General features: G+C 45.4%; 1 protein-coding gene across 3 annotated transcripts in view; it reads left to right on the top strand.

Annotated features, from left to right (window-relative positions):
• Positions 1-14,113, top strand: part of rarga (retinoic acid receptor gamma a) — a 44,185-nt gene that overhangs the window by 1,286 nt on the left and 28,786 nt on the right. For 2 of the 3 annotated variants that reach the window (XM_030422431.1, XM_030422432.1), the window contains 2 exons: positions 4,485-4,550; positions 11,765-12,128. In XM_030422431.1, the coding sequence (XP_030278291.1) occupies positions 11,960-12,128 (169 nt within the window). In that variant the 5' untranslated portion in view covers positions 4,485-4,550; positions 11,765-11,959. The remainder of the gene's footprint in view (positions 1-4,484; positions 4,551-11,764; positions 12,129-14,113) is intronic. The other variant, XM_030422433.1, reaches the window with a different exon arrangement.

Here is a 14,113-nt window from a genome sequence, read left to right as displayed (position 1 = left end):
TCTCGCTGCCCCCACCACCCCTCTCTTCCCCAGTGTTCTCTCTCTTTCCCTCTCCCCTCTTTCATTTGCATTCTCCCCCTCTATTCCTCTTTTTTTTTCTCTCCTGCTTTTTTATTTTTTGGGGCTTTTTTTCCCCCTCGTGCACTCAGAGCATTTTCTTTGTAAAAAAAAAAAACCCAAAAAAACCACACAGCTTAAACAAAGTTTACGATAATCAGAACATCCTGGCATTTTTGGCAAAAGACCGCGTGTTTTGGTGATTCAATTAGACCGCGCTTGCCAAAAACAAAAAAAAAACGGAGAAGAAGAAGAGTATGTGTGCTTCAGAGAGAGAGACAGAGAGAGAGAGGAGACATGGATGGGAGAGGGGAATTGTTGAAGAATACGGAAATATGAAAAAGAGGAGAAAGAATGGGAGCTCAGTGAAGAATTCGAGAGGCAGGAGTGGAGCGTGAAGGAGGGAGAGGTGGAACAGAAAATGAGGCAGGGAGAGGGAGGGCTGGAGTAATGCTTTTTGACAGAGGTGGGTTCAAGATGGGTTCACGGTGACATCATGGCTGATTTTTGAGGAAAGTATAGACAGGAGAGCCGTTCACCTTTCATTGGACACACATGTTTGGGAATAGGCAGAGCGCTCATGTGCTGGCACACACGCTGGTAGCTGTGTGGACGGCCTCTGAATGCACCCCAAAATATGCACACTCCTCTTTTTATTTTCTCTCTCCCCCCCCCTTCTCTCTTTTTTCCCTTCGTTTCTTCTGCAGTAAAAAAGCTTTTGGCTCTCGTCTCTGTTCCAAGCTTTGTGCTCATTTGTTTTTGTTAGAGGAGCACCATAGTGGTATATGCCCTTCAGTCCCTAACACATACATTTCTCCATTGCCATGAGTAGCTCATTTTCCTGCGAGTAGTATTCCTCCGTGTATGTTTTTACTTCAAGGCGGTTGGACTCTAAATGAGCACACTTTGCCAGGCGGGATGAATGAGCTCCTTCATTTCACAGGATGTGTGTTTAAGTCTGTAACCAAGAGAGTGTGAGCGAGAGTATATTTGTGTGTTGTGTGTGTGTGTGCGTATGAATGTGTTTCTGCAAATGACTCTTGAGTGGGGTGTGTGCGTCGGTCCCCCGTCTGTCTCAGTGTGGCACCCAACTTCACATGACATCAATCTGAACGTGGGGAAATAGTGATCTCATTGCAGGCATCTTGTTACTGATTAAAACCTGCCGCCACAGGCACCAGCTCCCTGCACCCCTCCCCACCTCCCCACCACCAATCCCATCAACCCCCTCTCTCCTCTCTCCATCACACCCTCCAGTTTCTTTACCTCTGCCTTTCTTTTTCACACCCCTTTCTCTCACATTCCCTGTACCCCTGGCCTGCTTTTCTCCCCCCTCTCTCCCCATCTCTCTTTAACCCCTCGAACCTCACTTCCTCCCTCTCTTTCTCCCTCCATCATCCCCCCTTTCCTCTTTCCTTTCTGCCTCTGCTGCCTTTCCTCTGCAAGCGAGCCCCAGGCCCCTACTCCATGGCTCCGTGAATGCAAATACGTTGAATCCAAAGTGGAAACACACGACTGAGTTCGATGTTTCCATGAATATTTCATATCTTCATAAACACACCCAGAGAAGCTGCGAAAGCTTCAGGCTGAACAATGCCTGTGTTTGCCGGATGGCTTCCTGTGAGGAATGGCCTCTGCGCGTTTCGACTTTTTGTCAGAGCGCGCTGTGTTAGGATTGATGTCAGGGCAGTGCGTTATGATGTCACAGGCTGAAGTTAATGACACGAGAACGGAGGGGGCCATAGGCCATGTTTCCAGTGGTGCCCTGAGAGAGAGATAGCACCCTGATCTATCTTCATTATCCCCCACTCTGCAGCCTCCCAGACACAATGATCATAAATCTCTGCCTGAAGCACACTTCACTGACACTGAAACACAAACACTAGTAACCTCTGACCTCCTCGCTGCTACTGCCTACGCATACTCATCCATGCACACAGGCACGAGCACACTCACACACACTCAGAAGTGCAGACGTGCGCATACGCAAAGCCTCAACACACCCCCTCGCTCAAGCTCACTGCCATAATTTAATAAGGACCACAGCATGCCCCGCGCACTGACACACACACACACACACACACGACCATCATCATGCACTTGACTGCACATTCTGACACAAATGCATGGCCTCAGTCAGCCTGACAGCATCACACTTGATGGCTTGAAATTCACACTTTGCAGTCACTCGAACAGCTGATACGGAGTTAGTCTTTGCAGCAGCGTCCTCCGGCTGTGTTTACCTTCTTGTTTCATTTTACACAATTGCTGATTTAGTGCTGCTATGTAAACAGTTAAGGGATTTCTATTAGCTTTAGTGGCCTCATAAGCAACACATAAATCAAATGTAAACGAGATAAGGATCAGCCCAAGTCCTTTTTTGCAGTTTGGCTCAGATCTGCGCTTCCTGAATATAAGGTTTCTTCTAAAAGGCAACAGCGCCTCTCACTGCTTATCCATTCATTCAGCCCGATTATGTACAAGCAAATCCACATCGAAAAACGTATGAAAGAGCATTTCAGTAGGCGTCTGCGGACCATATGTGGCCGTAAAGATCGGAAGCAAACCAGAGCGAGGATGGGTACAACAGTTTTTCTTATTATGATGGCTTGACTTTACCCTCGAGACATATTGGGGTGTGTGTATGTGGGCATAAGATCTCTGCCCGCATCGGGCCAGTTACTGTGGGAAGCAGCAGGTAGAGCAAGTCTTAAATGCGAAGGTATCTGGAAGGACCCAAGTGCTGCGTTGGTTTGCAGACTGTGAGATTTGGGAGAACATGAAGTGAAGCATGGCCAATATGCCTAAAGAGCATCATTATAGATGGAGTTTTAAGATAAGTTGTGCATGTATAAGTTGGTTATTTGGCAAATGCTCACTGCTTTACTTACTAGACTCCGACATTAATTAGGTTTTTATATTTGAGTGTTAAAGAAGCCTGCATGTATTTACTTTGACTTTCACTTGCTTCAGAAAGTGTAGTTTATCTGTGCCCCTCCACTGAGGTCAAAGTGCCCGTTGAGGTGCCCGTTGAGGTGTGCCTCCCCCTCCCAGTTCTGAGGTTTGAGGTGCTCCTCGCAACCAAAACAACTTGAGAAACATTACATTCAGAAAAACAGGGCACACGCCCAGAACCACAAACACATAAACACAGATCTGAAACACATGATCTCATATGGAGAGAGGGGCACGTTCAGGGGCACACCCAAATCTGTCGCTGCTGCTGCTGCTGCTGCTGCTGCCGCCGCTGCTGCACAGTTCTGCCATCTCACACAGGACTTCCCTGCAGCTGATATGCCACCATTAGTTTCTATTTGAAGTTATTTAGGTACAGAAATCTGCAGGGTTTTGTTTCCTGAAAAAAATTTTGATTTAAAAATATTCCTAACTGCATAATGTTTGGCAGGATGTGGACAGATGTTGTGTATCCTGAAAAATGTTAGCTTTCCAGCTTTTGAAGCCAAATTCTGGTTTTCATTTATACTCAATGAGAGCCGTTTCTCTCTGTGTCCAAAACTTCCCTGATTACTTTCACAAGGGCCCTTATACTTCCTTTTTTTCTTTAGTATTAAGTTGTAAGAGTAGTGGTAGCATCAGGAATGGTGATAAAAATTGTGGTTTACTATCACTGCGATGGAAGATTGGCACAGATACATGAAGAGCAATAAAGCATGGTGCCAAAAACAAATCAAGTTGCACAAAGACGGCACATACACTACATGTCTGTGCTGAGCGGGCAGGTAGAACAAAATTCCTTTTTGATTATTTAATGGTTTGATCACACTGAAAAAAAAAATGAGTCGGTGAAACTTTTTAGACTTTCTTGGAAGAATTAACTTATTGGCTTGCCATTAAAACAGCATCTGTGTCGGATCAAAACATTATAAATTTGTGTTGTTCAGGATATTCAAACATCCTCTTCTATTAAAACACTGAATTTAGTGATTAAACAGGAATGATCTGAGATCACGACATGGCTCTGCATTTCCACATGCACAAACAGTTTGTAGGTAAACCGACCCTTTAGCCAAGCAGATGAAGGAGAGAAAAAGAATTCACCCGAGAGACAAAGAAGGGAGAGAGAATTAAAAACAGAAACTTAAGCTCTCTGGGCCTTTTTCTTCCCTCCAGGCGTTTTGTGGCTTGTGAAAAAATGTGCTGTATATTTGAAGTGTTGGGTCACGTGACAAAGAAAGGCTTTATGAATCAGAGAGTATAATTATTTCTTAGTGAGTGAGAGAGTGAGTGTGCGCCTGTGTTTGGGGAGTGAAAGAGTGATTTTTAAGAGGTAGAGATTGAGAGAGGAGGAGGAGAGAGTGGAAGAGGGGGAGTGAGGGAGAGAGAGAGAGGCTCACTGCTACTCTGTCTTTGCTGTCAGAAGGACTCTGATGAACGTACACACATCTTTTCTGCTTTTCCCCGGCCAGCTCTGCTCATCAGTCCGCTTCGTCAGCTACTCCATCTGTCCGTCTGCCTCATCCACACCAGAGCCGGTGAGTAATTCATACTTGAAAAGTTTGGAATCAGTAACTTTAGCCATTGTTTTTCTTCCTTTTTTTCTTCCTCTAGCTCTGTTAACACAGGGAAAGAAAGAAAGAAAGAAAGAAAGAAAGAGAGAGACTGCATTTTTTTGTGTCGACAGTTTTAATTGAAGACAGAGACTAAGTGTGCAAAACACTTGAGAGGCTTTGAGACAGTTAATCACTGTTTCCCCGAAGTCTGAGCAGATTTTCATGTGTAAACACTAAAACCTCCGAACACACGTTTGTTTGCGTGCAGTGTTTTAGTTTCTATCTGCTTTAATAACGTGAGAGTGACACTGAGTTTATATGAAAACAGACTCGAGCATGTGTGTGTGTGTGTGTGTGTGTGTGTGTGTGTGTGTGTGTGTGTGTCTGCATGTGCCTGTGTGCACATATGTGCTTATTAGTGAGTGTTTCAAGTGTTACCCAGTGCCTGTGGAGCTCTTTATTATTAGCATATGTGTGTGTGTTAGTGTGTACATGGCTTGCATGTGTTTGATGTGTATGACTGTGTATTCACCAGAGGAGTCACCAGTCCTTGACCTGTTTCTTTTTTATAACCAACATATGAGCACTTGGAGAAGAGAAGCATTGTTTTCCACCTTTTTACACAGCCGAGGCTAATTCCTGTGGAGTGAGGTGTGTCTGAAACTCTGGTCTTAGTTTACATGGAAGTTTATTCATTGTGTTCCCGTAGTTAGCAGCGTGTCAGTGTAGATTATTTATTGATGCTGGCATATGTGCTAGGTTAACAGGTTCCACTTGTTACAGCCATGTGTAACACAGTGCGCTTAGTGTTGTGTGATTTGGATATCAGATGAAGATCAGGGGCCTGATGTCAGAGCGGAGCTTTGGTTTATTACTCCAGCAGTGATTGGTCAGTAGGCAAGCCGCTGCAGCTGGACTGCCTTGATTCTGCACCTGCTGTCCACTGCTTATATCCCCTGGCGGACCTGACATAAGTGTGAGGGACAGTTTGATTGAAGTGAATTGAAAAAACACCCATACGGCTCAGTGAGGGACGTCAGCTCGAAGGCCAGCGATATCTTTGTCGCCCTCCGCTGTCATCTGGTCAATCAGTTTAAGTCAGTTACATCTGGAGTGGAAGAAACGGGGCTAATCTTTGAGGCAGAGTAATACCACTGCACCATCCTAGCACCGCCCATTGGTCTTTGTCGAGGACAGGCCGTCCACACAGAGCAGCTTTACCTTCATGGTGTTCAGTCACTGCATTTCGCTCATCTTCAGGGACCGTTTGGAATCAATTATTATTTATGCTCGCTGTTATACGATCCAAATGTGCCGCTGCATGTCAGCTTTATCGGCCTCATCAAAAACCCTCTCCCATTTTTTTGTATTGTCGTAAATATTTACACATGAAGCAGCAGATGTTCGTGTACTGCATCATCTATCAGTGCACATCAGCTTATTATACTGGTAAAATGTACCATATGTCCATGGAAGTAACTACTTTGGAACAAAAGCACAAAAGAGTTTATTTTATATTATTAAATCAGTGAGATTAGTGGTACATTTTCAGTCATATAGGCCTCACATGTTGACATGTTTGGTGTGGATCCAAAACAAAAAACAGGAGAAAACGATTACAATTATAACAATGAATGATTACTATTTCACCGGTGAGAATCATTACTTTTGTAAACCATCAAAGTTGTTACAGAAGTGTTAAAAAAGTTTCCATTGGACATTGTTTTTTTGTTTTTTTTCTATTCAAAATTGCGAAACCTGGTGCGTCATGTGATAAATCTTTTCAGGTGTAGTTAAATCTGATCTTCTGTGGGATCTGCTGAAACAAAAGTTAACTCATAAAAGCTTATGTATTGCAAAATCCTTCTGTGTGACATGACTTTGAGCAGTCAATCTGGGAGTTGTTGATACCTGTCTGTTTCTGGAATTTCTATAGCAATTAAGGCGAAGTAGTTGGGAGGGGTTAGACAGGTGGTTTTAGGGGAATCGAGGGGCTCTCCGCTACCACACTATAATTAACAAGGAAACTATCTGGACACCATTTCCTATGTCTATTTTTGCAGGTGTGCCGCTCTGATTGTGAGGATTTGCATTTTCAGGCTGCCAGCGAGCCCTCATTAAAAGATCTTTTGGCACGAAGTTCAGCTTGCGTGGACGTGCGTGTCGTTTTGCGTGTTGTACTTGCCGTGTGTGTGTTTGGGCCTGCTTGTGTCTGAGTGATCCATTGACTCCCGGGGCTAAAAAGCGGTGGTGGTGAAACCCATCCATTATGCTTCTCTTTATATAGAGGGAAACACCTTCACTGCCACCTGTGTAATCCTCTCAGTAATTACAAAACAAGACGTATTAGTAGAACCAACTGTAACGTCTAGAGGAGGCGCCATCTTGGAACTTTCTTGTATTGCTTTATTTCCTGTCTCTCTGACACTCTTTATTTCTCAAAATGTCTTGCCATCATCGGTCTTTGCCTTTTCCTGTTGTGGTGTGTTTTCTTGTTTTGCTGGACCCACTGCTGGAGTCTCCATGTTGAGCACTCCATAGAGCTCTACCACATCATGGAAACAGCAAGCTGTCAGGATGACTTCATCATGTCACAAAGTGTTTTATGTCTCACTGCGAGCTCTCACTCTTTCCATGCTTCTCTCCACCACTGCGAGTCAACACAGCCTGTTTTGTGACATTACGTTTTAAACAAAGAAAAGAAAGAACAGAAAAAAAAGGGTTTGGGACTTAATGTTTTTATGATTTATAGATAGAAAAACAAGGGTTGCATAATGACACTCCCCAGCGGCAGCTGTCGCAAAACAATACTTCTTTAAGTGACAAATGATTATACAGAGGTGCTACTCTGCATTGTTTCTGTAAGCAAATACTTGTTTGTGTGAGGCAGATGTCAAACAAGTTTGCGGTGGTGGAATGCAGGTTTGTTTGCACCGTCTGTCACTGGGTGTCTTTCTCAGAGCCATTAGCCAGCCACTTGTTGAAAGACAGGGAGCTGTCAGCTTTGCATCAGATAATAGTGTTGAGGATATTGTTTTCACTGCCACAATACTGCTGACGCCAGCAACAAGATCAGATAACGCTGATCCAGTTTCAATATGGACATTTTAATTCGTCTTTGACAGCTCTGAATCCACCAGCAGTTGCTAAATGTCTCTCTGTGAGCGAGTTAAGCAGCCAGGATGACACTAAATATTCATTTTGCTCGGAGCGGTTGGAAAAGCCAGTCTGTCAACTCAGTTAGGACACATGGACTGTAAAATCGCTGTTTAACTGCTGTGGTAGTATGACTTCACCCACGACCCAAAACTTAAACATAACCCTCTCTGCTTCAAGTCATTTCCTTTACAAAGTGACTGGACATAAATCACTCTGTGATGTTGGCAATCTGAGGACGGTGCCCGGCAGACATGCCTGGTTTTCTGTCAGAAAATGAACAGGAGTGGGCAAGTCAGAGGTGGAAAAAACAGCGAGAGGACTCTGTGATTCTGCCAAGCTTTCTCTGCCAGGATACATGGTACAGATCATTTATCTCCAGGCTGTGAATTTACAGTTCAGTCCTTCCAGCGGAGGTCTTGACTTGCTGCTCTGCCCTGGTCTGATTGACACATATTTTTAGTTTACCTTTCAGGAAATGTCTGAAAATTGCTTCTAGGGGTTTCAGGAAACCCAAAGAAAACCATGAGAAGTGAAATATGAAACAAAAGGTAGTTCCCAGACAGTGAGAAGAGTGAGAAGATTTGACTTCCAATGCAAATACACACAAAGAGTTATAACTCAGTGCACACAGTTGTGTAGATTTCTGGTGTTTTCTTCGACTTTAGAAAGAAACGTCAAACCCGGGGCAGCCATGGCACCCAGAATTCTGCTCATATACGCCGAGTAATCACCTGTGGTTTCTAGTGCTGACTAAAAAAAAAACCCACTGCCTTTCTTGGTTGTGTGGTGCAGAGCTTCCTGAGATGCCGTGATTTATTTGTTTTGTTTGACTGCAGTTCTTATTGCCTGAGGGGCCTTGCTCCGTCACAACGGTTAAGGCACAATTGTTGTTTTGCTCACAGAGGATTTGATACCCTTTGTTTGACAGACATTCAATCTGTGGGAACTGTTCTCTCTCTCTCTCTGTCTTTACTACGCTCACTCTGTCCTCTGCTCTGTTTTCTTGCTGAAAATCTCCTCAGCAAACAAGAGAATCCCCTTCTCTCGAAGCGTGCCTCATCTTGTAGCGCTGTCTCCAAATTGTCGGCTTGATTGATTCCATTTCATTTGCAACACACTGTTTTGTGCCGATAAAATCAAGGGATTATCTCGAGTGTAACCAATGAGCCGGCTTTAACATGACAAACTGCTGTGAGGTCTGACACGCCACTATTTACAGAAACAACCAAAGTAAATTTAAACTGCTACAGTGCACCTCTTAGGGAATGATGGAAAGTCCCAGCAGCAGCGGCAGCGACAGCCGTGAACCCACCCATCGCTGGCCCTGGTGCTCCTCGCCTGCCTGGCCGCCTGCTGCCTCCTGTGTGCCCCCCAGGCTCAGGGGAAGTGGGGAGGCCCTCCATGCCCATTTGGCCCTGGCTAACAGGGGATGAGGTCACTCCAAATTCCCCTTATCCCCTTATAGCCCCAGACGGGCTGGCGAAGTGAGCCTACCACAGGACCCAACATAAAACATAAATGGCTCTGTAAAAAGCTGCTGGGCTGATGTGACTCATTAAAAAACGCTGGCGCCAACTCTTTTATTAATTCATTATTGTGTTTGGGGAGAGTAAAGTTACAGGGTTCTATTTTAAAAGGCTGTGAGTCTCTCTCAGTCTGCTTTTGTTCTTTCTTTCGTAGTTTCATGACATGTGCAAAATAACAGAGGAACTGCAGCATATTGTGCTCATATAGGATTCTTCACTTGGGCTGGGCGTCTTGAAACTCACTTAAGACTTAATTTTTGTGTCCTCTCAAGGGAATACAAAAGTAACATGCGTACTACTCTCTCCTTCTTTTTCTCACACATCTCTTTTTTACTCCTCTCTCTTCTCTCAGCGCTCGCAGACAGATTGCGCTGCCTTTATGGGGCCTGGTTTGAGTTCATGAGGCAGATACCCAAACAGGCTAAACGCTGGCCAAGTACATACTCGTAACACACATGCACACGCACATTATGAGCGTTGCTGGCAGTTTTGTTTTTCCAGTCTGTACCTCTTCTCCCATTAGGCCCACTGTGAAATCTTTAGTGATGTTTTTGTGTGTAAGCCACACAGTGGAACCGCTGCACAGGGTCATGGTACAAGTTGTATAAGCAGTTAGATGAGGGGGGGGGGGGGCTTTAGGCGAAGGAGAGGATTGGTTATAAGGACATGATTATAGAGAGGAGATGTGGGGCTGGTCGGAAAAAAGGGAAGGAAAATCAAAGGTAGTTTGGGAGAAGGATAGAGTGAAAAAGGGGGAATGACAGACAGCGAGAAGCACGGACAGACAGGAGGAAAGAAAAAGAAAGATGGCAGTATGGCTGTGTTGGCAGGATGGGGGTGGGTGCCTATCGGCGGCTGCTCCTTCCTGAAACGTGGCCACCCGAGCCTGCCTGGGCCCTGGAAGCACATGTGGAACAGTTTACTGTAATGGAACTCTAAATTAGTGGTGGTTTGAAGCTGCCTGCAGCAGTAGGGTGTAATTAACTGGCTCTGTTGAAAGAGAAAGAGCCAGAAAGAGAGGCAGGGAGGGAGCCAGAGCCCTGGAAAAGGCGAGGGGTGAGAGGGGTGTGTGTGTGTGTGTGTGTGTGTGTGTGTGTGTGTGTGTGTGTGTGTGTGTGTGTGTGTGTGTGTGTTAGTGGGTGCTCTCACACGTGTAGTTTTTTTTTTTTTTTTCAGTGCTTGATTGCATGTGTATGTGTTTTCAGACTGTGTGCGTCTTGGAAAGCTCTACCTCTTTTTTCCTGGGCACAGCGCCACCTCTGAGTGCCCCCCAGTGCCCAGACCCTGTCACTGTTCCACTGTGCGTTTTTTTGCTCAGTTCAGCAGTTCACCGATTCGGCCTTATAGACCCCCCCCCCCCCCCCCTCCTCATTTCTTTGTTTATTCCGAATTCATTACCAAGATTTTTTCCCTGTCTTTTCTCCCAGATTCACAAGCCACAGCAGTTCCAAATTCCTTGGCTCTGCTCTTTTTCAAAGCCACATTTCAAAAAACAAGCTGATCACACCACCCACTCATGAAATCACGCTAGGGAAGCGAAAGGCAAAAAGAAAACATGAAAAAGAAAATGGGGAAGGCTTTACCAGGATTTTTTTTTTCTCCCCCTTGTATTAACAGACAACAGTGGGGCATAACTGCAGCCTTGTCCACACTTGAGCCTGACTTGTCTGTGCCTACTGTGTGGAGTCAAAGTGACGAGCCGGGCAGCGGGAGGTTAGAGCCAAAATGACTCTGTGGGATGGGAGCCTGACCTCAAGAGAAGATAGTTGGAAGTGACAGCAGCAGTTAGCAATCAGTGGATCTCATTTTCCCTACCCTCTACCCCCATCAACCCCCCTCCCTCCCCCTCTTCTTCATGCTCTGGACCCCGTGTCTGGGCCTCTGGTCCTGGGGGAAAGAGGCAGAGAGGCAGGCTGCTGTGCTAGGCTGGCAGCAGGAACAGAGGAGCTCTTTATAGTAGAGTTCTGGTGATTTAAATCATATGGCATAGCCTGGAATCACTGTAGAAGTCTGGAAGCTCTTCAAAACTGCAGGAACAAGAGCTCTCTCTCTTTTTCTCTCTCTCTTTTTTCCCCCTCCCTCCTGCTCTTCCCTGTTATAACTTTTTCCAAACTTCTTTCTTATTTTCTTTTCCCCTCACCCAGTCCCAGCTTTTCTGGCTTTCCCTCTCACAGCTCACTCATTCTTTTTCTCTCACGTCTTTATCTGTTTTGGTTCTCGCCATCCTTCCTCACATCCTCCTTCCTTCCCGTTCTCTCATACCTGTTGGTATAAAGTTTACGCATCCTTCTTACAGTCAAACTGTGGATAATCTTTTCTCTGTCCCAGAGCTTTGATGAATCGTGGTCTCAAAGTTGATGTGAGGTGAATCTTGTCTGTGGAATCTTGACACAAACCGCTCATTGTATCAATATGTTCATATGTTCATGCCAATCAGAAACATTTATCCTTGTTAAATGTTGAGGATTTATTACTAAGAAATAACATATTTCTCTTTCTTCTCTCCCTCAGAAAATCGGATGACTCTTCTAAAGTGGAGGCCAGCCTTCCCTCAGTAAACCCCCCATCATTGCCCGTCCAGTCCCCACAAACCGAGAGGCTTCAAAAGGACACTTTTTTCAACTCTTCCAAGGATTTCCAGGTGTAGTGAGAGCTGCTGCCTTCACCCAGTGGCCTGCCGCAGACCCCTGGGTGTGCTCCGTCGCCATGGCTACCAACAGGGAACAGCAGGTGGGTCACATGACCGGCTTCCCACCTGCTGTCTACCCGTTCGCCTTCAACTCCATGAGAAGCCACTCCCCATTCGACCTGCTGGCCAACAGTAGCCTGTTTGGGAGATTTGGTGCTGACCTGCCCAAAGAGATGGCCGCTCTCTGTAAGTCACTCTCAAAACTGCATCTGTCTGACCTTTCCTCCCATTCACGTAGCATTTTCCACGTCGACTAACTACATACGGCACCATACCTTCATCTTAGTCAAGTCACATTAAACAATTTGATCATGCGCTGGAAAGAGGAAAATGCGCCTATTTAAAATTGCACTTCATTATGTGTAATTTTGTGGAAACGGAAAACTTTAGGGTCTGCTTGTGATATAGGAGGAGGCGTGGTACGAAGAAAAAAAAATCCCCCAAAGAAACTGTGAGGAAAAAGTCCACTTTCATCAATACAATGATTACCCTGCTCCTGTGGTTTCCTTATAGATGCTTGTAGATGGTGTGGTTGTGACCACAGACGTTGGCTCAGGCTTCACTGCTGTGTGTGTGTGCGCATATGTGTGTGCGAGTGTGTGTGTGTGTGTCTGTGTGTATGTGGACCTCTCACAGAGCTTTTGTGAGGCAGGCAAACCCGCAAGTCTGCAATTAGAGACAAAACAACATTCTTTCAGTGTGAGGTGATGAGTGCTGTGAGCATCAACAAATATTTGAAAATGAGCACAATTGTTATTCAAAGACTTGTCTGACTGTTTATTCAGACCGAGCGCACCACACACACCTTTCCTGACGAAAGAAAGGTGAGCAAGATTCAAACAACCAGACTTCTACCTAACCTGACTAACCGCAACAGCTCCAGTAGTGTCTGGGGTGTAGTTCCAGACCTGACCACAGGGGGCACTGTTGTATGATGAAGCACCAGGATGGGATGATGCACGGAGCAGAGAGCACAAAGAGGAGATTGTTGGCAATCCGGTGTGTTTTTTCTGTCATGGAAAAACTATTCAGATTACACACACGCCGCCGACATACATTGCTCATTGTTCAAAGCACCTGCTAGTTGCAAAACGCAGTCTCTTTTTAAACAGCATAAGGATTCTAGGTTAGGGAGTTTCCTCGAGTGAAACCGCAGAGGATGTCCAAGTAAGACAGAAAAAGCGAGAAAAGGTAAAGGTAAGCAGGAGTTATGTGAAATCGTATCTGGGTGCAGTCCTAAAGGGTCGGCAGGTGGTGGTGTGTGGTAGGTGGTGGTGGAGGGGCTATAACGGGTGTGGGTGGCAACAGCTGAGTGCAGAGCCTCCCTGCCTGTGTGTGCAGTCCCCCCTCTCTCCCCTACCACAGCATGCCTGAGCACCTCTTCTGCCTTTCAGCCGTCAATCACTACCTCACCCCCCCACCCCCACTTCCCCCCTCCTCTTCCTCCTCTCTGCTGCTGCCCACCTAATCCTCAAGGTATTTTCACAGAACCAGAGCGAGAGACAGAGAAAGAGAGAGAGAGAGAAAGAGAGAGAGAGAGAGAGAGCACCTGGGGGTAATGTCCTAGTGTGGTGGAATCCAAGAACACACCCTGCTAGGAAAACACACAGATACACACATGCAAACACACCACCAGAGACACTCTTCCCACTCTCTCGCTCTCCGTCTCTCTCTCTCTCTCTCTCTGTGTCTCTTGCACACAGAGCACTTCTTTCATCTGAAAACTAGAAACATACCCCTGATGCAGAATGAAATCCCACAGCACTGACAGATGGATTCTTTTTGGTTTGTACACTGGCATGAGTTAAAACAAAAACAAGTAACAGGCAACCACACGGACTGGGGAAGCATACATGGCTGCTTGTACTGACACATCCACGCTGGCAGGAGTATCGTTCTCTGGGGTTAGGGATCGCAGTTCTTCGGGTTTTAAGCTGTGTGTCAGGGTTTAAACAAGGCCAGGCTCGTGGTGACAATTAGCTACAACGCTGCTTTATCTGTGAATGTTTGTATTTTTTTTGTTCTACATTTATTATCTGACAGCAACTTCACATATTAGTGTCAGTATTGCTTTAATTGATTTAGTATGAATAGCAGGGACGCAATGTTTTTTTTAATTTATTTAATATAGGATTCTTAAATCAACAACAAATTGAAAGGCCACTACAAGT

This window comes from Sparus aurata, chromosome 7 (assembly GCF_900880675.1).
Source record: "Sparus aurata chromosome 7, fSpaAur1.1, whole genome shotgun sequence".
NCBI classification, from domain to species: Eukaryota; Metazoa; Chordata; class Actinopteri; order Spariformes; family Sparidae; genus Sparus; species Sparus aurata.
Note: the sequence above shows the minus strand (reverse complement) of the source record. Positions and strands in the feature narration are given on the sequence as shown.